The sequence below is a fragment of the Hemiscyllium ocellatum genome, chromosome 37 (genome assembly GCF_020745735.1).
Source record: "Hemiscyllium ocellatum isolate sHemOce1 chromosome 37, sHemOce1.pat.X.cur, whole genome shotgun sequence".
Classification (NCBI taxonomy): Eukaryota; Metazoa; Chordata; class Chondrichthyes; order Orectolobiformes; family Hemiscylliidae; genus Hemiscyllium; species Hemiscyllium ocellatum.
In genome coordinates this window covers 3,583,318-3,611,193 of record NC_083437.1, presented here as the reverse complement: position 1 = coordinate 3,611,193, position 27,876 = coordinate 3,583,318, and the positions used below count along the sequence as shown (strand labels likewise).

Below are 27,876 nucleotides of genomic sequence, written 5' to 3'. Positions count from 1 at the left end.
ATGGCGATCTCGTGGCGGTATAATTTTAAGGTGATTGGAGGAAGTTTTCAGGGTGCTGTCAGAGGTAGGTTCTTTACACATAGTATGATGGATGAGTGGAATACAAAGCCAGCAGCGGTAGTGGACTCAGATACATTGGGGACATTTAAGTGACTCGTGGACAGGCACATAGATGATGTTACAATGAAAGGCATGTCGATTAGTCTGATCTTAGAGTAGGATAAGCGATCAGCACAACATCGAGGGCCAAAGGACTTGTATGGTGCAGTGCTGTTCTGTATCCTATGCTCTAAGTAAAAGGGGAGGTTAGTTTTACCTGGAGACTTGCGAGAAATCTCAAATTACCAATAGCTGGGACAGAAACCTTTGCATTTGTCAAATTCAGCAATGTGAATTTATATGTTGCAAATTTTATAATAGTGAAGGTTAAGAAGAAATTTAATAAACTAAGTCAAAATTAAGGGGTCTTGAGAAAGTAGACAGGGAAAAGGAAGCTAATAAAAGAATTTGGATTTAGGGCAGGCTGCAGATGAATTTCCACAAAGCTTGAGATATGATCTGTAAATGCAGGGCGATGGAAGAAGATTTGGTTTTGCAATTGAAATGGAAAGTTTCGTAGGGCGATGAGGATAGATCTGGAGAGTGGAATAAAATTGGAAAAATCATTTGTAAAGCTGGCATGCAAATAATGGGACAGAAGGTCTCTTGTGCTGATTACTTAAATAACTAATCTCACACCAGTCATATATTGAAACAAATTCTATATATTTTCTATTGAATTACTGAGCTGTGATTTTGATTCTAAAATGTAAAAGTGTTTTACACAATATGATTTTTTTTGGGTGTTCCTTTTAACCAGGCAGCTGTGTGACCCAGTGGTTTGATCATGATGACCCATCAGGGAGAGGAGATTTTGAAGTTCTGCAGAATCTCCAGAAAGAATATCCTGATCAGATCTGCAGTACACCAACAGCCTGTGAAGTGGAGACAATATCTGGAATCCCAGCATCAAACTCTGAAGACAACATTCAACAGTAACTATTCCCACTGTAGTGTTTCAAACTAACAACAGATTATTCTATTTTCTGGAATAAAGGAAGAAGTTTAAAAATTAGAATCTGAAAAGTAGCATTCCCAGATTATCCTTGGTGCCATGTCTCACCAATGTCGCACAGTTCTGGTCACGACATTATAGGAAGGATGTGGAAGCTTCTGAGGAGATTTGTTAGGCTATTGCGTGGCATAGAAGGAAGGTCTTACAAGGAAAGGCTGAGGGAACCAAGGCTGTTTTCGTTGGAGAGAAGAAGGTTAAGAGGTGACTTTATAAGATAATCAGAGAATTCGATAGGGTGGACTGTGAGAGGCTTATTCCTTGGATGGTGAAGGATAACACAAGGGTGTTAAATTGGGGGTGATAGATTTAGGATATATATCAGGACTAGTGTCTTTACTCAGAAAGTAGTAGAGGCGTGGAATGGTCTGCCTGCAACAGTAGTAGACGTGCCGATGCTAAGGGCATTTAAATGGGCACTGGTCGTACATATAGATAATGATGGAACGGTGCAGGCTAGATCGGCATCAGATTAAATTCACAGTTCGGTGCACTATTGAGGGCCGAAGGACCTGTACTACGCTGTAACATTCTATGTTCTAAATGTAGAAAGAGGAAAACAGGGAGAGTCGGTGCAAGGCTTGAGTCATGGTACAGAAAGGTAGGCTTCAAATTCTTGGAAAGTTGGGAGTGCTGAGGTAGGACGCACCTATTCAAAAGAGGTGAGTGTTCTCGTGTTCAGAGATTTGATTGATTTTTCTTTGATTTTGTGAGCCCACTCTCTAAATGATCTTGAATGTACTCTGTTAAGGCATTCAAATAAGTTCATTAAACATGACTTTGTTTTCAGAAAACCATGTTGGCACTGTGATCAAATTGTGATTTTCTAGGTATACTGCCATAACATCCTTAATAATGGGTTCTGGGACCTTATCTATGATAGATGTTAGGCTGACTGGCCTATATTTTCCAGGTTTCTACCTCCGTTCTTTCAGAACTCCATTCCTCAGTACTGGCAAATCTGAAACGCCTCTGCGGCTCTGTCTAGTGCCATGATAGAGCAGATAGTCGCCACCTCTTCAAGGTATATCCCTTGTGCACTAGGATCCATCTACACCCGCAGTTAGTGTTAAATATATGAACATTTGAACATTCAAATTAGGAACAAACCACCCAGTTCTTCAAGCCTATTACATCATTTAGTAAGATCATGGCTGATCTGATGATAATCTCAATTCTATGTTTCTTCCTACGCTAATAACTCCATTGTTTAACAATAACATATTCACTTTCTCAAATTATTCAAAGATTATGCTTCCATGTCTCTTGTGACAGACCATTCCAAAGACTCCTCCTCTGTGAGAATCTGAGTTAACTTGGATTGTTGAAAGATGAAGGAGCTGAGAGAGTTGCCTGGGAAGTGAGTGCACACATGGAAGAAACTTTCATGGTAACAGACACATTGAATGGAGCAGAAGAACCCCCTGTTGTTAGATCTCACTGGTTGGTCACCGGGTCATTTAAGGGACACATGGGTGCTGTGGATGATGTCATACATCTGGGGCAACATAGTGATGAGGGAAAACTCAATGCACTTTCTCCCTCCAAGGCCATGCCAGTTATTAATTACCTGTGCAGCCGGTTCCCTTAGTGATATCCTCTCTGGTATCTGTGATCCATGGCATATATTGATGTGCTGCCTCTGAGCTGATTCAAGTAAGGTTTCACAAACAAAGAAGTTCAGCTCACTGACAGGGTGACAGCGAGACCTTTAGTGATGAGAGCAACAATCTCTGTGACTATCTGCTTGGAGAGTCGCAGTTTTTGTTCGCACTCCACTACATGCAGGTAATTCTGTCTTCAGCAGTAGTTGCTTTTTTTTAGATTACTTACAGTGTGGAAACAGGCCCTTCAGCCCAACCAATCCACACCGACCCGCCGAAGCACAACCCACCCATACCCCTACATTTACCCCTTACCTAACACTACGGGCAATTTAGCATGGCCAATTCACCTGGCCCGCACATCTTTGGACTGTGGGAGGAAGCCGCAGACACTGGGAGAACGTGCAAACTCCACGCAGTCAGTCACCTGAGGCGGGAATTTAACCTGGATCTCTGGCGCTGTGAGGCAGCACCGCCCACGGTGGCACAGTTGCTCTTATGTTCCTGCACCTTTTTCCTTCTTTTTGCCTGCCTAATTCCTGAAGTTCTACTTTTCCTGCAAAAGGTGTTTCCCATCATTGTTTCTGGGTGCAAAATCTCTGAGCCCAATGTAGGTTCGAGTCTTCCTTCTGAGCAGGTCTTTGGCAACCTTACCCATTTAGAGTCATAGAGATGTACAGCATGGAAACAGACCCTTTAGTCCAACCTGTCCATGCCGACCAGATATCCCAACCCAATCCAGTCCTACCTGCCAGTACCCGGCACATATCCCTCCAAATCCTTCTTATTCATATACCCATCCAAATGCCTCTTAAATATTGCAATTGTACCAGCCTCCACCACATTCTCTGGCAGCTCATTCCATACACGTACCACTCTCTGCATGAAAAAGTTGCCCCTTAGGTCTCTTTTATATCTTTCCCCTCTCACCCAAAAGCTATGCCCTCTAGTTCTGGACTCCCCCAACCCCAGGGAAAAGACTTTATCTATTCATCCTATCCATGCCCCTCATAATTTTGTAAATCTCTATAAGGTCACCCCTCAGCCTCCGATGCTCCAGGGAAAACAGCCCCCAGCCTGTTCAGCTTCTCGCTATAGCGCAAATCCTCCAAACCTGGCAACATCCTTGTAAATCTTTTCTGAACCCTTTCAAGTTTTACAACATCTTTCCGATAGGAAGGAGACCAGAATTGCACGCAATATTCCAACAGTGGCCTAACCAATGTCCTGTACAGCTGCAACATGACCTCCCAACTCCTGTACTCAATACCCTGACCAATAAAGGAAAGCATATCAAATACCTTCTTCACTATCCTATCTACCTGCGACTCACTTTCAAGGAGCTATGAACCTGCACTCCAAGGTCTCTTTGTTCAGCAACACTCCCGAGGACCTTACCATTAAGTGTATAAGTCCTGCTAAGATTTGCTTTCCCAAAATACAGCACCTCACATTTATCTGAATTAAACACCATCTGCCACTTCTCAGCCCATTGGCCCATCTGGTCAAGATCCTGTTGTAATCTGAGGTAACCCTCTTTGCTGTCCACTACACCTCCAAATTTGGTGTCATCTGCAAACATACTAACTATGCCTTTTATGTTAGCCTCCAAATCATTTATGTAAATGACAAAAAGTAGAGGACCCAGCACTGATCCTTGTGGCACTCCACTGGTCACAGGACTCCAGTCTGAAAAACAACCCTCCACCACCAATCTCTGTCTTCTACCTTTCAGTCAGTTCTGTATCCAAATGGGTAGTTCTCCCTGTATTCCATGAGATCTAACCTTGCTAATCAGTCTCCCATTGGGAACCTTGTCGAACGCCTTACTGAAGTCCATATAGATTACATCTACTGCTCTGCCCTCATCAATCATCTTTGTTACTTCTTCAAAAGACTCAATCAAGTTTGTGAGACATGATTTCCCACACACAAAGCTATGTTGACTATACCTAATCAGTCCTTGCCTTTCCAAATACATGTACATCCTGTCCGTCAGGATTCCCTCCAACAACTTGCCCACCACTGAGGTCAGGCTCACTGGTCTATAGTTCCCTGACTTTACCGCCCTTCTTAAACAGTGGCACCATGTTAGCCAACTTCCAGTCTTCTGACACTTCACCTGTGACTATCGATGATGTAAATATCTCAGCAAGAGGCCCAGCAATCATCTCTCTAGCTTCCTACAAAGTCCTCCGGTACATCTGATCAGATCCTGGGGATTTATCCACCTTTAACCATTTCAAGACATCCAGCCCTTCCTCCTCTGTAATCTGGACATTTTGCAAGATGTCACCATGTATTTCCCTACAGTCTATATCTTCCATATCCTTTTCCACAATAAATACTGATACAAAATATGCAAATGGTATGTCTCCCATTTTCTGTGGCTCCACACAAAGGCCACCTTGCTAATCTTTGAGAGGCCCTATTGTCTCCCTAGTTGTCCTTAACATATTTGTAAAACCCCTTTGGATGCTCCTTAATTCTATTTGCCAAAGTTATCTCATGTCCCCATTTTCCCCTCCTGGTTTCCCTCTTAAGTATACTCCTATTTTCTTTATACTCTTCTAAGGATTCACTTGATTGTCCTGTCTATACCTGACATATGCTTCCTTCTTTTTCTTAACCAAACCCTCAATTTCTTTAGTCATTCACTGTTCCCTATACCTACCAGCCTTTCCTTTCATCCTGACAGGAATATACTTTCTCTGGATTCTTATTATCTCATTTCTGAAGGCTTCCCATTTGCCAGCTGTCCCTTTTCCTGCAAATATCTGCTTCCAATCAGCTTTCGAAAGTTCTTGCCTAATACTGTCAAAATTGGCCTTTCTCCAATTTAGAACTTCAGCTTTTATATCTGGTCTATCCTTTTCCATCATTGTTTTAAAACGAATAGAATTATGGTTGCTGGCCCCAAAGTGTTTCCCCACTGACACCTCAGTCACCTGCCCTGCCTTATTTCCCAAGAGTAGGTCAAGTTTTGCACCTTCTCTAGTAGGTACATCCACATACTGAATCAGAAAATTTTCTTGTACACACTTAAGAAATTCCTCTCCATTTGAACCTTTAACACTATGGCAGTCCCAATCGATGTTTGGAAAGTTAAAATCCCCCACCATGACTACCCTATTATTCTTACAGATAACTGAGATCTCCTTACAAGTTGTTTCTCAATTTCCCTCTGACTATAAGGGGGTCTATAATACAATCCCAATAAGGTGGTCATCCCTTTCTTATTTCTCAGTACCACCCAAATAACTTCCTTGGATGTATTTCTGGGAATATCCTCCCTCAGTCCAGCTGTAATGCTATCCCTTATCAAAAATGCCATTCCCCTTCTTCTCTTGCCTCCCTTTCTATCCTTCCTGTAGCATTTGTATCCTGGAACATTAAGCTGCCAGTCCTGCCCATCCCTGAGCCATGTCTCTGTAATTGCTATGATATCCCAGTCCAATGTTCCTAACCATGCCCTGAGTTCATCTGCCTTCCCTGCTCGGCCTCTTGCATTGAAATAAATGCAGTTTAATTTATCAGTCCTACCTTGTCCCTGCCTGCCCTGACTGTTTGACTCACTTCTGTTCTCAACTGTACCAAACTCTTTCCTCACTATCACCCTGGGTCCCACCCCCCCCCCCCCCCCTCCAAAAACTTATCTCCAAAAACATATAATCACGAAAGAACCCACTGTACTCACTAATACAGCCTTTCTCTTGGACAGACTTAAAACAACAATTAACTGATTCTGTGTTGTGAACTTCACCTAAACCGGTTCCTCCAAGATTAGTTTTGAAATTCACTGTTTGTTAATTTTCCCAGATGCACTCCAATGTCCAGCAATACATGAATTACTTCTCTTGTAATCAGTGATGTTAAGATTTTAATTGTGTCAATCAACGTCCAGGCACTGATAACCCAATTATTCTGTGCCTAAGCAGTATCATAGCACACCTTATCAAATGCTAAGTTTCCTTCTGTCTAACTGACCCTCTTACATGGTTGTACTATCCAACCTTGTGTGGTCCTTCTGCCTTTAGGTGATCTTTTTGCCAGGAACTGGTGTGCCCTGCCTTAAAACAAATGTGAGCAGTAAAAAATAACAAGTTGCTAATGAGTTTTTAAATAGCCTCAGTTTGGTAGAGAGAGAATCCCATACCCCAATTTTTCTCCATCTCATTCTTAACAGCAGCCAGTGACAGGAATGGCATCTTGAAATTGATACAAAGAGCATAGAAAATTTACAGCCCAGGGACAGGACCTTCGGCCCTCCAAACCCGAGCCGATCCAAATCTACTGTCTAAACCTGTCGCTCACTTCCTAAGCATCAGTATCCCTCTGCGCCCCACCAATTCATGCATCTGTCCAGACGCATCTTAAATGAATCTACCATACCTACCTCTACCATCTCTACTGGCAATGCATTCCAGACACCCACCACTCTCTGTGTAAAGTACTTGCCGCATGTATCCCCTTTAAACGTTTTACCTCTCACCTCGAAAGTGTGGCCTCTTGTTATTGAATCCTTCACCCTGGGAAAAACCTTATCTCTATCTACCCTGTCTATGTTCTTCATGATTTTGTAAACCTCAATTAGGTCCCCCCTCAATCTCCTTTTTCCTAATGAAAACAATCCTAACCTACTCAACCTCTCTTCATAGCTAGCACCTTCCATACCAGGCAACATCCTCGTAAACCTTCTCTGCACCCTCTCCAAAGTGTCCACATCCTTTTGGTAATGTGGCAACCAGAACTGTACACAGTATTCTAAATGCAGCCAAACCATTGTCGTGGACAATTTTAATATGACGTGCCAGCTCTTAGACTCAATAGCCCGTCCGATGAAGGTAAGCATGCCATATGCCTTCTTGACCACTCTATCCACTTGTGCAGCAACCTTCATGGTACAATAGACCAGAATTCCCTGATCTCTCTGCTCATCAACTTTTCCCAAGGCTCTTCCATTCACTGTATAATTCGGTCTCGAATTAGAATTCCCAAAATTTAGCACCTCATATTTGCCTGGAATGAACACCATCTGCCACTTCTCCGACCAACTCTCCAGGCTATCTATATTCTCCTGTATTCTTTGACAGTCCCTTATGCTTTCTGCTACTCCACCAATCTTCGTGTCATCAACAAACTTGCTGATCATATCGATAGCGCTGTCTTCTAGATCATTTATGTGTATCACTAACAACAATCTAAGTAAAGATGAGGCGTGAAGGTTCAATTGGGGCGATTGAGAGTTATAAGGTAGCCAGGGAGGATCTAAAGAGAGAGCTAAGAGCAGCGAGAAGGGGACATGAAAAGTCCTTGGTTGGTAGGATTAGGGAAAACCCAAAGGCTTTCTATAGGTATGTCAGGAATAAAAGAATGACTAGTGTAGGAATAGGTCCAGTCAAGGATAGTAGTGGGAAGTTGCATGTGGAGGCTGAACAAATTGGCGAGACACTGAATGAATACTTTTCGTCAGTATTCACTCAGGAACAGGACATTGTTGCCGTCGTGAATATTGAGTCACAATTAATTAGAATGGATGGCTTTGAGGTATGTAGGGAAGAGGTGTTGGAAATTCTGGAAAGGGCGAAAATAGGTAAGTCCCCTGGGCCTGATGGCATTTATCCTAGGATTCTCTGGGAAGCAAGGGAGGAGATTGCAGAGCCATAGGCCTTGATTTTTATGTCCTCGTTGTCTACAGGAATATGCCAGAAGACTGGAGGATAGCAAAATGTGGTTCCCTTGTTCAAGAAGGGGAATAGGGACAGCCCTAGTAACTATAGGCCGGTGAGACTCACTTCTGTTGTGGGCAAAGTCTTAGAGAGAATTGTAAGGGATAGGATTTATGAACATCTGGATAGGAATAATGTGATCAAGGATAATCAGCATGGTTTTGTGAAGGGCAGGTCGTGCCTCACAAACCTTATTGAATTCTTTGAGAAGGTGACTAAGGAGGTGGACGAGGGTAAAGTGGTAGATGTGGTGTATATGGATTTTAGTAAGGCGTTTGATAAGGTTCCCCATGGTAGGCTACTGCAGAAAATACGGAGGTATGGCATTGAGGTTGAGTTGAAGGTTTAGATTAGGAATTGGCTGGCTGGAAGAAGACAGAGGGTAGTAGTTGATGGTAAAGGTTCATCTTGGAGTGCAGTTACAAGCGGTGTTCCGCAAGGATCTGTTTTGGGACCATTGCTGTTTGTCATTTTTATAAATGACCTGGCGGAGGGGCTAGAAGTTTGGGTGAGCAAGTTTGCGGATGATACGAAAGTCGTGAAGTTGCTGACAGTGAGGAAGGATGTGGCAGGTTACAGCGGGATATAGATAAGCTGCAAAGCTGGGCAGAAAGGTGGCAAATGGAGTTCAATGTAGGTAAGTGTGAAGTCATTCACTTTGGTAAGAGTAACAAGAAGATGGAGTACTGGACTAATGGTCGGATACTTGGTAGTGTGGATGAGCAGAGGGATCTTGGTGTCCATGTACACAGCTCTCTGAAAGTTGCCACCCAGGTAAATAGTGCTGTGAAGAAGGCATATGGTGTACTGGCTTTAATTGGTAGAACAATTGAGTTCCGGAGTCCTGAGGTCATGTTGCAGTTGTATAAGACTCTGGTGCGGCCTCATCTGGAGTATTGTGTGCAGTTTTGGTCGCCATACTATAGGAAGGATGTGGAGGCACTGGAACGGGTGCAGAGGAGGTTTACCAGGATGTTGCCTGGTATGGTAGGAAGATCGTATGAGGAAAGGCTGAGGCACTTGGGGCTATTTTCATTGGAGAAAAGAAGGTGTAAGGGTGACTTGATAGAGGTGTACAAGATGATTAGGGGTTTAGATAGGATTGACCATGAGAACCTTTTTCTACGTATGCAGTCAGATATTACGAGGAGGCATAGCTTTAAGTTAAGGGGTGGTAGGTATAGGACAGAATTTAGGTGTAGATTATTTACTCAGCGAGTCGTGAGTTCGTGGAATGCCCTGCCAGTAACAGTGGTGGACTCTCCCTCTGTATGGGCATTTAAACGGGCATTGGATAGGCATATGGAGAATAGTGGGCTAGTGTAGGTTAGACGGGCTTGGATCGGCGCAACATCAAGGGCTGAAGGGCCTGTACTGCGCTGTATTCTTCTATGTTCTATGTTCTAACAATAGCCCCAACACTGACCCCTGTGGAACACCACTGGTCACCTTTCTCCATTTCAAGAAACTCCCTTCAACTCCTACTCTCTGTTTCCTGTTACTCAACCAGTTCTTTATCCACCTAGCTAGAACACCCTGCACACCATGTGACTTCACTTTCTCTATTAGTTTACCATGGGGAACCTTATCAAACACTTTACTAAAGTCCATGTGTAGGACATTAACAGCCCTTCCTTCATCTATCAACTTGGTCACTTCCTTAAATAACTGCCCCACAAATAACCATGATGTCTGTCACTGATAAGCCCATTCTTTTCTAAATATAAATAGATCTTATCCCTCAGTACCTTCTCTAGTAACTTTCCCGCCACTGATGTCAGGCTCACTGGTCTGTAATTACCCAGAATATGAGTTCCTGCACCATTTTTGGATCTTCCCTCCAATTCTGTTCTACTTTTGGGGACCTGGAACACTCAGGCCTATTTCTCAAATATGAATAGTTTTGAGAACTGCACTAACCAATCATTCCATTTACATTCAACAGGTGTAGCATTTCAACTGGATTTACCTGTATCAATGCAGAGCAAAAAAATGGCAGCTGTGAAGATTACAGAGTACGATTTATCTGTCCTGAATCCTTTTGTAAGTAATTAACATTTTAAATGGTGTTTGTGTACTACATTCCAATTCATAAGTAGTATTTCTAGATGCAATGCTGCAGCTGTATTATCCATTTATTTTATAAGTAACAGTCAAAATTTCTCACTGGGGATAATCATGCCAAATGTTCTGCAAGTTGTACTATGTTTAATCTGGATGGGTAGGGGTGTGAAATGTAACAGTGCTTTACCATGGCAATCCCTTTGCATGTTTGAGGCTCCTACAAATATTAACAACCCTAAGAAGCATTGTCAACCCCCATGACTGTACAACTAAAAACTCACTACTGACTGTACAGAGCCTTGTGTCCATGGCCCTATTACTTCAATCTCAGTAGCTCTCAATCAAGTGAGCACGGTTGCCTATTAAGAACTGCTGATCAAATTGGAACTTTTGTTTAGAGCAATATCCCTTGCTGTGTTATTTTTGCTGAATGCAGCATTCTTTCTCGAGCCAAATACCGAGAATGCTGGAGAAACTCAGCAGGCCTGGCAGCATCTGTGGTATGATTCATCTGCAAAACTGACTTCTTCAAAACTAGACTCATTAACCTTGTTTCTTTCTCCATAGATGTTGCCCCACCTGCTAACTTTCTCCACCATCCTCTGTACTTGTTTCAGATTTCTAGCATCTGCAATATTTTGCTGAAATAAATTTGAAAAGACAGCACCTTGTTTTCCTGTGGAATTCTCAATTTGTGATCTCTTTGAAGGAGGAAGTGAAAAAATACTGGATTGCTTTCTTGTCGAAATTTATTACGATTTTATTTAGCATTTTTTAAACAGTCAGGTTTTACCATTTTTGAGTTTCTGCCCTAAAACTGCAAGTGTTGAACTGTTGCTGACAGCACAGTCTTTGTCTTCCTTTAAACCAGGCAGCTGCAAAACCCAGTGGTTTGATCGAGATGACCCTTCCGGAAATGGGGATTATGAAGATCTTGTGAATCTTCGAAAAGAAAATGCTGGTAAAATCTGCAGTAATCCGACTGCCTGCGAAGTAGAGACAACAGAAGGTGTTCCTGCCTCACGTACTGGAGACATTGTTTCTGAGTAAATAATGATACCTGCCATCTTATATGGACATCTGGAAGACATTTGATCAGGTTCCATGCAATCAACTGTTAGCAAAAATAAAAATACATGAGGTTGGAGGCAACCTTTTTACACTAATAGTGAATTGGTTAGAAGGTATTAGACAGTCAGTAGGGGTAATGGATATATATTCCAGTTGTTATGATATGACTACTGGTGTCCCACACTGGGACTTAGTAATTCAATTTATTTATCAGTGACTTATTTAAAGAAATAGAAAACATATTGTTCAACACCAGGTTAGCAAGCACAATACAAAGTGTAGGTAAGGGCAGAAACTTGCAAAACGACACAACATACTAAACTAGTGGAAAAGTTATGGTAGCTGAACTTCAAAGTGGAATATGTGAGCTTGTACGAACATTCAAATTAGGAGGAGTAGGCCACTTGACCCCTCGAGCCTGCTCCACCAGTCAAGAAAATCATGATTGATCTGATTACTTCATGTTCCACCTCCTATCTTATCAAGAATCTATTTAATTTTACAGTAAGAATTTTCAAAGATAATGCTTCCAATACCTTTTGAGAAAGAAAGTTCCAAAGAGCTCAACCCTCTGTGAGAAACAACTCCTCCTCATTTCTATCTGAAATAGCAACACATTATTTTTCAACAGTGACCTCACTTTGGGCATTAACAGAAATGGTAGATCGCAATATATTTTAAGTCATGAGAACAAGCTAGAAACAGAAAGGTTTTCATGTCCATGTATAGACAATATTGAATTGTAGTGGCACAAATTACTTCAAAAATTCTTAACATAATTTTGAAGGGGCTAAAGTAAAAGGGGAGGAAGTATACTTTAGATCCATATAGCTCTGGCGAGACTGCACTATTGCATTCAGTTCTGAGCCTCACAACTCAGTAAGGATATGTTATCTGTGGAAGAATCACAACCAGTGAACACTGGATGAATCACTAGAATGGTACTGATGATTTAGAGCAGTCATTCTCAACGGGGATGTATGGCCCCTTAGGGGCTTTGGCACATTTGAAGGGGGCCACATACTGAAAACTGGAATGATTTTCTGTCTATCCACTCCATGTTTGAAAGGGGGGGCCAATGGAACCTGAGAAGAGCTCATAGGGGGGCCGTGGCCATAGGAAAGGTTGAGAATCACTGATCTAGAGGATTGCTTATGTATATATGTTACAAGGAGTATATTTTGCTTCATTGCTCAGATCTATGAGTATAGGAATTGGGACATCATTTTGAGATTGTACTGGACATTGATGAAGTCTTTCTCAAGCACTGGAACCAGTTCTGGTCACCCCATTATAGAAAGGATATGATTAGGCTGGAGAATATTCAGAAGAGAGTTACCAGGATACTACCAAGAATGGAGGGCTTGAGTTATCAGGAGAGGCCGAATAGGCTAGGACGTTTTTCACTGTAGTGTAGGAAGTTGAGGGATAACCTTGAAGAGATTTATAAAATAATGTGGGCCATAGATAAGATGAATGGCTGGTGTCTTTTTCCTCGGGTGGGTGATTTCAAGACTAGGGGGCATACTTTTAAGGTGAGAGGAGAAAGATTTAAAAAAGAAATGAGGACCAGTTTCTTTTTAACAGAGTGGTTCGTGTGAGGAATGAACTACCAGATATTGTGTTAGATGTGGTGCATTTAGAATGTTTAAAAGACATTTAGATAAGTACATGAATAATTATAATGATCAATTGGAAGCAAAGCTGCAGGTTAACATCTGTGTGGTGGGGGGGATTCAACTACATTGAGAAATGCAAAAAATAAAAAGAAAGGAGAACTCAGGAGAGGTTATTAAAGTCTCTAGCGTACAAAATATGACAGGGTGTTTGGAAAGGGTTAGGAATCTAACTTTAAAAAACACTGGATGAATGAAGATAAAAAATCACACAACACCAGGTTATAGTCCAACAGGTTTAATTGGAAGCACACTAGCTTTCGGAGCGACGCTCCTTCATCAGGTAGAGGGCTCAATCCTAACACAGAATTTATAGCAAAAATTTGCAGTGTGATGTAACTGAAATTATATATTGAAAAATTGATTGTCTGTTAAGCCTTTCATCTGTTAGAATACAGTGATAGTTTCACTTCTTTTATGTGTAAATCACAAAACCTTTTTTTAAAAGTTGCATTCTCGGGTTAGCTGTTAACAATGGTGATAGCTGGACAATATTTTGAAGGTGTTAGCCCCCTGTGTTCTCTGTCTATGACCTGATGTTTAGATTGATTCTAATCTAAAAAGTGAGATAATAGAGTTTTACATAAATTCATGCAGTTTTTGAGCTCAGAGTTCTACATGAATGTATGCAGTTTTTGAGCAAAGTGCAATGTAACTCCGCAAGTACAAATTCACCCCACAAAATATATGTGTGCATGTGGGTCTTTGTCTGTCTGTCTGTCTGTCTGTGTGTGTGTGTGTGTGTGTGTGTGTGTGTGTGTGTGTGACCAGAATTGAATGGGAGAGGAGCCTAGCAGAAAAAACAATGGAATAGCAATAGCAGGAGTTTCTGGGAGTAATTCGAGAGACGCAGCAAAAAATCATCCAAGAATAAAGAAGCATATTGATGGGAGGATGAGGCAACCCTGGCTGACCAGGGAACCATGGCTGACCAGGGAAGGCAGGGACAGCCTACAAGCAAAAGACAAAGTGCACAATGTGGCAAAGGGCAGGAGGAAACCAGAGGATTGAGAAGCCTGCAAAGACCAACAGAGGACAATAAAGAAATAAGGAGGGAGAAGATTAAATATGAGGGTAAGCTAGCCTGTAATATTAGGAAAGATTACACGCATTTCTTTAGATATATAAAGAGCAAAAGGAGGCAAAAGTGGACACTGGACCACTGGAAAATGATGCTGGAGAAATAGTAATGGGGAACAAAGAAATGGCTAAGGAACTGAATAAGTACTTTGCATTAGTCTTCATAGTGGAATGCACTAGTAATATCCCAAACATTGAAGAGAATTGGGGGAACAGAGATGAATACAGTTGCCATTACCAAGGAGAAGGTGCTAGAAAAACTGAAATGTCTGAAAGTGAATAAATCACCTGGACCAGATGGGCTGCACCCTAGAGTTCTGAAGGAGATACTGAAGCGATAGTAGAGGCTTTACTAGTGATCTTTCAGGTGTCACTGGAGTCTCCCAGAGTACTGACAAATCACTAATGTTCCCTCTCTGTTTATGAAGGGAGCCAAGCAAAAGGTGAGAAATTATAGGCTGAATAGCCTGAACTCAGTTGCAGATAAGATTTTAAGAGTCTATTGTAAAGGATGAGATTTCTGAAGACTGGTAAATCAATGGTAAAAGAGGGCAAAATCAGCAGGGTTTCACCAAGGGGAGGTCATGCCTGACAAGTCTGTTAGAATTCTTTGAGGAGGTAACAAACAGCTTAGACCAAGGCGAGCCAGTGGATGTTTTCTGTCTGGACCTCCAGAAGGCATTCGATAAGGTACCCCCCATGCAGGATACAGCTGAGTAAGATAAGGGCCCATAGTATTAGAGGCAAGGTACGAGCATGAATAGAAGATTGGCTGTTTGGCAGAAAGCGGAGAATGGGGATAAAGGGATGGATGGTGACTAGCAGTGTTCCACAGGGGTCAGTGTTAGGACCACAACCTCTCACTTTATACATTAAGGATCTGGATGAAGGAACTGAGGGCATTCTGGCTAAGATTTCAAATAATATAAAAATAGGTGAACGGGCAGGTAGTATTCAGGAAGAAGGGAGGCTGCAGAAGGTTCAGAGTGTGGGTGAAGAATTGGCAGATGAAATACAAGGTGAGAAAATGTGAGGTTGTGTTGGTAGTTAGGAAGGCAAAGCTGAAAATGTGTTGCTGGAAAAGCGCAGTAGGTCAGGCAGCATCCAAGGAACAGGAGAATCGATGTTTTGGGCATGAGCCCTTCTTCTTTCCTGAAGAAGGGCTCATGCCCGAAACGTCAACTCTCCTGCAATTTGGATGCTGCCTGACCTGCTGCGCTTTTCCAGCAACTCATTTTCAGCTCTGATCTCCAGCATCTGCAGTCCTCACTTTATCCTAGTTAGGAAGGCAAATACATTGTTGTCGTTCATCTTGAGAGGACTAGAATATAAAATATAAAAACTGGGATGTACTTCTAAGGTTTTATAAGGCTCTGGTAGGACCACAGTTAGATTGTTGTGAGCAATTTTGGGCCCCATACCTCAGGGCCATTACATGTTTCCTGGAGTGAGTCCAGAGGAGGTTCACGAGAATAATCCCAGGAATGAAAGGCTCAGCATATGAGGAACATTCGAGGACTTTGTGACAATACATAATGGAGTTTAGAACGATGCGGGGGGGGGGGGGAATCTGATTGAAACTTATAGAATACTGAACAACTTGGACATTGAGAAGATGTTTCCATTGGCAAGAGAGACAAGGACCCAGGGACACAGCCTTAGAGTGAAGGGAAGATTGTTTAGACTGGAGATAAGGAGAAATGTTTTTAGCCAGAATAGTGAATTTGTGTAATTCACTACCACAGAAGGCTGTGGAAGCCAGGTCACTGAGTGTACTTAAAACTGAGATAGGGTCTTGATTGCAAAGGGAATCAAAATTATGGGCAAAAAGTGGGAAAATGAGGTTTGAAAAACCTAGCAGCAGTGAATGAATGGCAGAGTAATCTCTCCTCCTGTGTCTTATGGTCTAAATGTTTGGAGGGATATGGTCTAAGTGCAGGCAGGTGGGACTAGTTTAGTTTGGGATTTTGGTTAGCATGAACTGGTTGGACCGAAGGGTCTGTTTCCATGTTGTATACTCAATGAATAAGCGTGTATGCAGAAAACAACACAAGGATTTAAGAACGATTTAACAAGGTAAGAGGACTAAAAGATATATTTAGGTAGTTCAGTTAAAACTGTTTCTTCTGGAGTCCAGAATGGAGGGTATAAAATTTGGGTAGCATGGTGGCTCAGTGATTAGCTCTGCTGCCTCACAGCACCATGGATCTGGGTTCAATTCCATCCTTGCTGACAGTCTGTGTAGAGTTTGCACATTTTCCCTGTACCTGCATGGGTTTCCTCCAGGGACTCTGGTATCTTCCCACAGTCCAAAGATGTTCAGGTTAGGTGTATTAGCCATGGTTAATTGGGGGGGGGCGTGGTTAGGGATAGCAGGGGGGTTTGGTTCTGGGTGAGAGGCTTTTCAGAGTGTTGGTGCGAATTCAATGGGCCAAATGGCCTCGTTCTGCATTGGAGGGTTCAATTGAAAATTAAAATCAGAGCTAGGCAGTTCAGGGGGTAATGTCAGGAAGCACCTCTTCAGAGCAAACTGTTGCATAAATCTGGAGTTCTCACTTCCTGAAAAGCTGGTGAGGATAGATCAATTAAAGATTTCAGATATAAGATTGATGAATTCCTTTTGGGGAAGGATATTACAGATTGTGAAACTAAGGCAGGAAATATAGTTAGTTACAAATCAGCAATATTCTAAGTAAATGTGGTTCTGTTCGTCGAGTTGGGAATTTGTGTTGCAGACGTTTCGTCCCCTGTGTAGGTGACATCTTCAGTGCTTGGGAGCCTCCTGTGAAGCGCTTCTGTGATGTTTCCTCCGGCATTTATAGTGGGTTGTCTCTGCCGCTTCCGGTTGTCAGTTCCAGCTGTCCGCTGCAGTGGTCGGTATATTGGGTCCAAGTCAATGTGCTTATTGATTGAATCTGTGGATGAGTGCCATGCCTCTAGGAATTCCCTGGCTGTTCTCTGTTTGTGACAACACTATTATTATAGGACAAGCCAAACAGAGAACAGCCAGGGAATTCCTAGAGGATGTCACCTAGACAGGGGACAAAACGTCTGCACCACAAATTCCCAGTTCCGCGAACAGAACCACAACAACAAGCACCTGAGCTACAAATCTTCTCACAAACTTTGAATTCTAACTAAATGCAAAACTGGCTGAGTGACCTACTCCTGTTCCTAGGAAATTGGGATTGTTTCAAAGAGTGTGAATTGTTTTAATTATTAGATTAACACATGCTTCTATTCTGTGTTAAACAGGTGCAGCCTTTCAACTGGCTTTGCATGTGTAAATGCTGAGCAAAAAGACCAGAGCTGTCAAGATTACAGAATACGGTTTACCTGTCCTCGCTCTTTTTGTAAGTTTTGAACGTTTCATTTGTGGAATCTACCCTTCCACTTTGCTAATCGTGATGCAGTGTTGAATGTTGTCTATGTATCAGAAAATTAAAGGGCTGAAATTCTTTCCCTCTGTTTGAAAGAAGCAAGTATGTGGCAGCTATAGAAAACTAGCCTCAGTGCCCTTGTTCTCTCATTGTGAAAATTGTACTGAACAAGGTAGCCACGTAAAAACTAGTGTCCTTGAGGAGAAGAAACCTGCCATCCTTACCCAGGCTGGCCAATAGTGGGCGGCACGGCGGCACAGTGGTTAGCACTGCTGCCTCACAGCGCCTGAGACCCCAGGTTCAATTCCCGACTCAGGCGACTGACTGTGTGGAGTTTACACGTTCTCCCCGTGTCTGCGTGGGTTTCCTCCGGGTACTCCGGTTTCCTCCCACATTCCAAAGATGTGCGGGTCAGGTGAATTGGCCATGCTAAATTGCCCGTAGTGTTAGGTAGGGGTATGGGTGGGTTGCGCTTCGGCGGGTCGGTGTGGACTTGTTGGGCCGAAGGGCCTATTTCCACACTGTAAGTCTAATCTAAAATCTAATCTAGTTGTCCTCTGGAATGGATCAGCAAGCTACTAAATTCAAGGAAGAGGATAAAGTGAGGACTGCAGATGCTGGAGATCAGAATCAAAGTGTGTACTGGAGAAGCACAGCTGGTCAGGTAGCATCTGAGGATCAGAGACTAACGTATCAAGCATAAACTCATCAGCAGGAATGTAGGGGGAAGGGAGGCGCGTGCCAAGGGGCTGAAAGATAAATGGAAGGGATAGGGTGGGGCTGGGGGAAAGTAGCTGGGAATGTGATAGGTAGATGAAGGTGGGGGGTGATTCTGATTCGTTGGAGCAGAGGATGGTGTGGGTAGGTGGGAAGGAAGATGGACAGGAAGGACAGTTCAAGTGGATAGTACGGAGTTGGAGGGTTAGATCTGGGTTAAGGTGAGGGAGGAGAGTTGCAGAAACTTGTAATCAACATGGATCCCATGTGGTTGGAGGATCCCAAAACGGAATATGGGGTGTTCTTCCTCCAGTCGTCAGATGGCGAGGATTTGGTGATGGAGGAGGCCCAGGACTTGCATGTCCTTGGCAGAGTGGGAGGGCACTTGAAGTGATCAGCCACAGGGCGATGGAGTTGTTTAGTGCATGTGTCCGGGAGATGTTCCCTGAAAGATTCCGCAAGTTGGCATCCCTGCCTCCCCGATGTAGAGGAGACCACATCGAGAGCAACGGACACAGTAGATGAGGTGCTTGGATGTGCAGTAAAATCTCTGCCAGATCTGGAAGGATCTTTCGGGGCCTTGGATGGCGGTAAGGGGGCAGCTTGGGTGCAGGTTTTATGCGTCTTGCGCTGTCAAGGAAAGATGAGGGAGTCACGGACGTAATGGTCTCTGCGGAATGCTGATAGGGGTGGGGTGGGAAATATTATCTATGTGGTGGGGTCTGACTGTAGGTGGCAGAAATGGGGTGATGCAATATATCTGGAGATTGGTGGGGTGGAAAGTGGTTCTATCCTTGTTGCAGTTGGAGGGGTGGGGTTCAAGAGCGGAGGTGCAGGAAGTGGAGGCGATTTGCTGGAGGGCATCATCAACCACATGGGAGGGGAAATTGCGGTCGTTGAAGTAGGAGGTCATCTGGGATGTTCTGGAGTGGAATTGCTCCTCTTGGGAGCAGATGCGGCGGAGGCGGAGGAATTGGAAGTAAGGGATTGGATGGATGGTCAACAAATGTTGGTCTTGCCAGTGATGCCTCTGACCCTTGAAAGAATAAGTAAAATCGGGGAACTGCGCAGTTTTATTTCTTTACTGGTGCTAGTAATTTCTTCACTGGAGACAATGAGGTGTTGTACTGTGGTACACTGAGATCAACTTTGAGTACAATTGCCAATTATGTGCCTTTGAAACTTAAAAACTAATCTTCATTATGCTGATTCCTTGGGAGCCTTAACCCTAGCAGCTGTTACATGGCTTTAGTTTTCAGTCTGTGTCAGGAGATCACATGGTGCGCTCATTTCCTGTTTTTGAGAAACAGATTATGGTGGCCCGAATCAGGTCCAAACAGAAGCAACAGACCATAAAATTGAAGATCAGAGGAACTTGGTGTACATATTCATGGATCTCTGAAGGTTGATAAGGTAGTTAAGAAAGTATGTGGGATACTTGCCTTTATTAGCCAAAGCATAGAATATAAAAATAAACAGGTTATACTGATGGCATTGCACTAGAGAGGATGTGGAGGAGATTTACCAGGATGAAGCCTGGGCTGGAAGGTGTAAGCTATTAGGAAAGATTAAAGAGGTGGGGGATTTTCTTGGAGAAGTGAAGATTAAGAGGAAACCTGACAGAGGTGTGTAAGATCGAGAAGCATAAATAGGAAGGTACTTTTTCCATTTGTAAGGGTGACCAATAGCCAGGGGGCACGGATTTACATATATTTTAAAAGGTAGAGGTTAAGATAAGACTTGAAAATTAAAGGATATTAATATGTTCTCCTCATTTATTCTGCCACCTTCAATGATCTGTGCATGTATACACCCAGATTCCTCTGCTCCTACACTCCTTTAGACTTGTAACCCCTGTCTTTTACTTGTCTATCCATACCTTTCCTTCCAAATTCTGTTTTCTGCATTGAATGCCACAGATCCACCTTCTCCACTAACCTATCAGAATGCTTTTGAAGTTCTACATTGTCTTCTTCACAGTGGTTCCAAGTTTGCAAAATCAAGATCATTAATAAACATCAGAAGAAGCAAGAGTCCTAGTACTGGATATTGGATAACTTCCCTCCAGACCTTCCTCCAGCATGAAAATGTATCCATTGACCATAATTCTCAGTTTCCTATTAGTCAATTGATTTTGTCCCTACTCTCCTTTTATTTGCTTGGTGCAACTGAACCTCAAAAAAGCACTGGGATAGTGTCAGCCTAGTGAAACTATCTGTCTCTGAAAGAGCTGGAATGGAGCTGATAGTAGGAGCTGGAGTGCAATCTCAGGAATCCAGTAGAACACAGTCTCAGGAGAACAAATCAAATTCTTGGGATTCAAGCAATCGTTCACTGTAATAGAGCAGTTTCTGAGGATGTTCTGAAGTTAAATCTTGTAAAGTGAAGAATTGAAACCTTTTGTTACGAAGCCGATGTTTTGAGAGCTTATGATCCACAGTATCACCAAATCTGGAATTGCTGAGGAACCCATTGGATCTATCTATTCGCTATTTGACTACTGTTTGTCTATTACCTATGTATTCCTCATGTTAATTCAAGACGTTGAAGTATAAGTTACGTCTATGTTGTAGATTATTTTATAGTTCTAACGTTATATCTTATTGCTGTTTGTACAAAACTATGGTATCTTGTGGTTTTCTTCTCTTACCAAGTAGCTAGGATTGCAAATGTTGTCCACTTTAAACAAGAACATTACTGGTCATTAATCAGTCCACGACATAAATCTGGTCTCATTAGTGTTCATAACAGTTTGAAAATGTTGTACATGTTGTACATGTGGAGCCCTTAAAAAAGGGAGCATATTAGATCACCATGAAATGCATGTAGAATTATTTTATGAACCTGTTGAGATGTTCATCAGGAAGATAATTAACTTTGGTAGGTATGCACTGAGACTTTCAAACTGAGAGTGGCTGTTATGGGAAGATTGAAACAAGAACAGAAGTTGGGCAAGTTGTTGGACTATTAGTGAGGGAACATCTTGCAGACAGTGATCATAACTCTGGTAGATTCAAGATTGTTATGGGTGGCACAGTGGTTAGCACTGCTGCCTCACAGTGCCAGGGACCTATGTTTGATTCCAGCCTCGGGCAATTGTGTGTGTGGAGTTTGCATGTTCTCCCCATGTCTGTGTGGGTTTCCTCTGGGTGCTCCAGTTTTCTACCACAGTCCAAAGATGTGCAGATTAGATGGGCTGGCTATGCTAAATTGCCCATAGTGTTCAGGGATGTGTAGATCAGGTACATTAGCCATATGACAAGTACCAAGAGCTCAAAATATCACAAGACTTAATGGAGTATCAAATGCAAGAGCAAACTTAAAGGGAGATTAGGAGAGCTGAAAGGGAACATGAAAGGGTGCTAGCAGCTAAAATAAAAGAAAATCCGAAATTGTTTTGCAGTTATGTTAAGGATAATGAGAGAGCCGAACCTATTTGTGCATTGAGCCAGAGATTTTAGGGAGGGTTTTAAATGAATACATTGTGTCAGTGTGCACAAGTGAGAGACAATATGGATGTAGAAATCAGGAGAAAGATCTATGATACAATTAAAGAAATTAGCACATACTGAGACGAGGTTCCAAGTGACCTGACATGCTTAAAATGGATAGATATCTAGAGCCAAGTGAAATGTAAAGCAGGTTGTTGAGTGAGACAAAGGAGGAAATAGCAGGGACACTTGTTCAATTCCGCTCTAGCCACAGGAGAGGTGCCAGAAGCCTGAAGAACAGCCAATGTGGTACCATTATTCCAGAAGAGAGCAAGTGATAAACCAACAAACTACAAGCCACTCAATCCAATCTTGGTTGTGCTGATCTATTGTGTGCAATTCTGAGGGACAGGATTAACTTGTATTTGGAGAAGCATGGATTAATTAAGGACAGTCAGCATGGTTTTATTAAGTGAAATTCATGTCTGAGCAGCTTGATTAAATTATTTGAAGAAGTGACCAGGTGTGTAGACGAGTGCAGTGTTTTTGGTGTAGGCTACTTGATAAATCTGAAAAAAATGGGATTAGAATAATTTGGTGGTTGTTTCTGACCAGCCTCATCACAATAAGATGAAAAGCCTTATCCTGTGCTGTAGATCTGACTCCATGATCCTGTGCATCAGGTGAAGGAAGTGAATCCTGAAATTGGTGGATTTGGTGCTGCTTTGTCCAGGATAATATCAAGTTTCTTGATCATTGTTGGAACTGTATCCATCCAGTCAAGTGGGACTTGGCAAACTTCTCACTTGTATCTTATGGTGGGCAGGCTTTGGGGAGTTAGGAAGTAAATTACTTGCTTCAGAATTCCAAGCCTCATTCTGCTGTTGCAGCCATGGTATTTATCTGTGCATTCAGTTCTGTTTCTGGCCAATGGTAAATGACAGTGTATTGATTTTGTGCAATTGGATGTCTCCCAGGAAGATTCCCTGCACCTAGTAAAAATAAAAACACTGCTTCCATCTTTTGGCACGTTGCTAACAATTTCCATTTGATTTGTTCCTTTAACCAGGCAGTAAGAAAACTCAATGGTTTGATCGTGATGACCCAGTAGGAAATGGTGATTTTGAGGATCTGGAGAACCTTCGGAAGGAATATCCTGGTCAGATCTGCGATAACCCAATAGCCTGTGAAGTACAGACAGTGTCAAACCAGTCAGCCTCAAGCACTGGGGATGTTATTCCTGAGTAATTAAACTACTCGTACTACAGTATTTTCATACTGCAATTTTACGTTTTACCAATTACATCATCCTCCTCTTTGGTTTTGCCTCAATAGGTGCAGCGCATTGACTGGGTTTACTTGTGTGAATAAAGAACAAAAGTTTAAGCTCTGTGAAGATTACAAAATACGATTTACCTGCCCTTAATCTTTTTGTGAGTAATGGACATTTGGAAACAGTGATTTGTTGACTACCTTGATTGTATTGACGGAGGAGGTATTGTGGGTTGATGTGGCAAGGTGGAGCCTATGGCCTCCTTTACCTACTGTGTCAGTTCATGCCAAAACATTCACATTGTCTTGTCCCTTCATTCTTTGCCCTTACAACCCTCTGCCACCTCACACACCATGGGAAAATATCAGGACCCATACTGAGATTAAGTACAGATTAAATAAAACAGTTAAGCTATATAGAAATACTACAATATAGCATTTAAGATTGTACCAATACACAATTATTAGAACTGAAAGTGCAGTTTTTTTCAGCTCACAGATATATGTAAGCTGTTTTTCAATTTTTAAAAGGTAGTCTATTTAAATAGATTGACAGCTTGACTGTTCTACAGATATTCCCTGCTGTTTATGAATAATTATATCTCTCAAAATTCAGTGCTCACACTGTGCAATAAAACCCAAACTCCGGTAAAAATGGAGTCTGTTTGCCATAAAATATGGATGAGCATGCTCAAATATTAGACAAACATGGGTCTACATCATCTGCAATATTTCTGATAAATTGTGCCCAGCAGCTGTATATACAAAGGTTGATTCTAGCCTTGCTAAACAGTAGCGTCGGCTTTTGTACTATTTTCAACACTTTTTAAGAAAAGGTTAAAATGGCAAATGAAGGATCACCTCAAAAGGTCTGTCGTTCTCAGTTAGTAAGAAGAAACAACACAACAATGAAAGATTGAGTCTGAGAGTCTCTCATCTTTCTGGTTTTTCAGTTCCATATTTGTGACATTTCTACTGTTAATTGTCAAATGAATTATAAGTTATATGTGGATTGCATTTGATTCCAAGAAAATTTCCTACTTTGATCAGGAAGTGTGGTGAGGCCATTGCTCAATGTTGCATTCCTAAGTTCTGAAAGTCTTCCATTCACATGGAATTGCAGTCTTCCAAGTGGGCTGAAGACAAGGCAGCCACCTCCAATAGCAGATCAGAGGTGGAGGCATGGAGGCAGGTGAAGCCAGCAGTGTAAAAGGCCTACCTCCGTGGGGTCATTGTCCTAATCCTCTACATGGTTCTTAGGCCCCCTAATCCTCATACCCCTCATCCACCCAAATTTCTCCATGTCCCCTATTCGCTTCCATACTCCCATGTCCCTTTCATGTAATCTAAGCATCTTCCATGCCCTCACAATGTTGCCCATTCATTCCCCATGCCCCCATGCATTCTCTATACTCTTTCAACTAGAATCTACAGAATTTACAAACTCACTGGGAAGAAAAAACCTTTTTCACAAAAAAAGTCCTTTCCCGTCAAGTGATGATTATTCTGTCAAAATAAATAAACTAATATTCGTAACCCTCTTCTAAACATCTAATTATTTTAACTGCTCATAAAACTATAAAGCAAAACAAGGTACAGTCCTCCCCACAAAGTATATCCACATTCCACTGAGCTAAATCCATTAATGTTGCCTGGAACGCAACACTGCAGTTGAAATGGCATGATATTTCACAGCTAAATAAACCTTACACAGCTCAATATAAAGGCATCATTAAAGTTGCTTGATCAGTTGCCCGTTCCTTTATTTAAAAAGCCCAATGCTGTTCAAGTCAAAGGAGTCCTTTTCTCAAAGTGTTCTGAGTTTTAAATTTATTATCAATGCTAAATTCAAAGCATAGTAACCTACCTTAAATCAGATTTCTATATAGTTGAAACAGATAGACACTGTATCCATTAGTTAAAGTACTCTCATGCATGGAAATGCATGCACAATTTAATGGTCATTTACCTTTTAAGGACAGACTCTTATAATTTTAAAGCAGTAATTAAGTATATTTGAATTATCGTACACTATTAGGCTATGACATATGAAGTTAGTAAAACTGTTTAAATATACCTTTTGAAAGGTTCACAATCCGCAACAGGCTTTCCCCAAGATTCATGAGCCAATTTACCTGGCAAGGTCCCCTCAGCTTTCAGGAACCATACCTGCCTCAAGGATCATATCACTATCAGGCGAAATGACATTTGGAGAGGCTTTTAAATGGAAACCCTGATATGATGTTACATCAGAGTCATGTTGCAATCTACCATGTTTCTGGCCCTGGCTCACACTCTCATACATATAAAGACTTCCACAAAAGTCATAATTGTATAAGATTGTGGCCATAGCTGAAAATGTGTTGCTGGTCAAAGCACAGCAGGCCAGGCAGCATCTCAGGAATAGAGAATTCGACGTTTCGAGCATAAGCCCTTCATCAGGAATGCATTCCTGATGAAGGGCTTATGCTCAAAACGTCGAATTCTCTATTCCTGAGATGCTGCCTGGCCTGCTGTGCTTTGACCAGCAACACATTTTCAGCTGTGATCTCCAGCATCTGCAGACCTCATTTTTTTACTCTAAGATTGTGGCCATGCACACCTCAAATGTGGGCCTCTGGATATGGTTCGGTCAGTGCTGACATCAGAAGATTTGTCCCAAAAGGATTCATAAGAGTTTCTGTGTAAATTTTCATTGAGTTGCACTTCTTTAAATACATTAATCTTTGAAGAAATACATTTTTAAGCATTGCATGATAATTCACTACAAAAGAACCATTGAGCCTGATGGATTGAACACAAAGAATATCATCCTCACTCTCCATTCCATTAAAAAAAGCCATGATTTGGAGATGCCGGTGTTGGACTGGGGTTTACAAAGTTAAAAATCACACAGCACCAGGTTATAGTCCAACAGGTTTAATTGGAAGCACACGAGCTTTCGGAGCGACACTCCTTCATCAGGTGATTGTGGAGGGCTCGATCGTAACACAGAATTTATAGCAAAAATTTGCAGTGTGATGTAACTGAAATTATACATTGAAAAATTGGTTGTCTGTTAAGCCTTTCATCTGTTAGAATACAGTGATAGTTTCACTTCTTTCATGTGTAAATCACAAAACCCTTTTTTTTAAAGTTGCATTCTCAGGTTAGCTGTTAACAATGGTGATAGCTAGACAATATGTTGAAGGTGTTAGCCCCCTGTGTTCTCTGTCTATGACCTGATGTTTAGATTGATTCTAAAAAGTGAGATGACAGAGTTTTACATAAATTCATGCAGTTTTTGAGCTCAGAGTTCTACATGAGTGGATGCAGCTTTTGAGCAAAGTGCAATGTAACTCTGCAAGTACAAATTCACCACACAAAATGTATGTGTGCATGTGGATCTTTGTCTGTCTATGTGTCTGGGGTGGGGGTTGTGTGTGAGTGTGGGAGTGTGTGTGTCTATAAGGGTGTGTGTGGATGTCTGTAAGGGTGTGTGTGGATGTCTGTGTGTGCCTGTGTCCGTGTGTATGTGAGAGTATGTGTGTGTAGGAATATCTGTGTGTGTGTATAGTGTAATGGTGATCACCTGTAGTGTGACATGAACCCAAGGTCCCGGTTGAGGCCCTCCCTTTGGGTCCTGAACTTAGCTATCAGCCTCTGCTCGACCACTTTCCACTGCTGCCTGTCCCGAAGTCCACCTTGGAGGATGGTCACCCAGGCTGAATGTCCTGGACCACTGAAGTGTTCCCCAACTGGGAGGGAACCCTCCTGTCTGTTGATTGTTGTGCGGTGCCCATTCATCCGTTGTCATAGCCTTTGCTCGGTTTCCCCAATGTACCATGCCTCCGGGCATCCTTGCCTGCAACGTATAAGATAGACAACGTTGGCTGAGTCACATGAGTATCTGCCATGTACACCTCCCACCTTGATGAAGGAGCGTCAGTCCGAAAGATAATGTGCTTCCAATTAAATCTGTTGGACTATAACTTGGAGTTGTGTGATTTTTAACATTAAAAAAAGCCTCTGCTTAATCCAGGGAACAAAGACATCCCACTTCAATTTAGCTCAATGCTTTTGTGAAACTGAGTTGCTTTTAAAAGTGAATTCTTGGTACATTCTGAACTCAACTCTATTTTTGTAATGTGGTTTGAGAGAGCAGATATTCATAAAAATGTTTAAATATTAAATGTTTTGAAACCTAATCTGTGCAGCAGTTGTACAGAGCTCTTGCTAGTGGGCAGATTTCCATGAGTCACAGTCATCACTTTTGCTTCTCAATCTTCATCTACCAATATACGTCGATAAAGTGTGGCACCAGAAAGGGCACAGCAGGTCAGGCGGTGTCTGACCAGAGTTGAAGATTTGGGCATAACCCTTCATCAGGACCAAAACATCTATTCTCTTGCTCCTCAGAGGCTGCCTGCCTTGTGCCTTTTCCAGCGCCACGCTCTGACTCTCGAGTATCAGCAGTCCTCACTATCTCCTAGCTACCAGTATAAACCCAACAAGACAGTGTAACCACTGTCTTATGTCCATATGTCTAAGTTGATTCTAAAAACACGGGAAGTTCCTAATCGCATGTCATTTTTTTCTAGGGACGAGTGAGCAGGAAAGCAGTCACAGGACCTGCTTCTGGAGCCAGCCAGGCCTGCTTCAGGCTCAATATTTGATGAAGTTGCTGTACATAAAACATTAGTCTGATGGATTTGGGGACAAATAAAAAGCAGTTACGGAGAGAAAGTCACATCATATAGAC

General features: G+C 42.2%; 1 protein-coding gene across 1 annotated transcript; it reads left to right on the top strand.

Moving 5' to 3' along the window:
• LOC132833545 (cartilage intermediate layer protein 1-like) lies at positions 1-27,876 on the top strand. The gene is made up of 8 exons (XM_060851907.1): positions 1-64; positions 860-1,034; positions 10,390-10,487; positions 11,380-11,554; positions 17,591-17,688; positions 22,933-23,107; positions 23,199-23,296; positions 27,716-27,876. Exons 1-7 carry the CDS (start codon positions 1-3, stop codon positions 23,287-23,289), a joined length of 876 nt encoding a protein of 291 aa, XP_060707890.1. The 3' UTR covers positions 23,290-23,296; positions 27,716-27,876.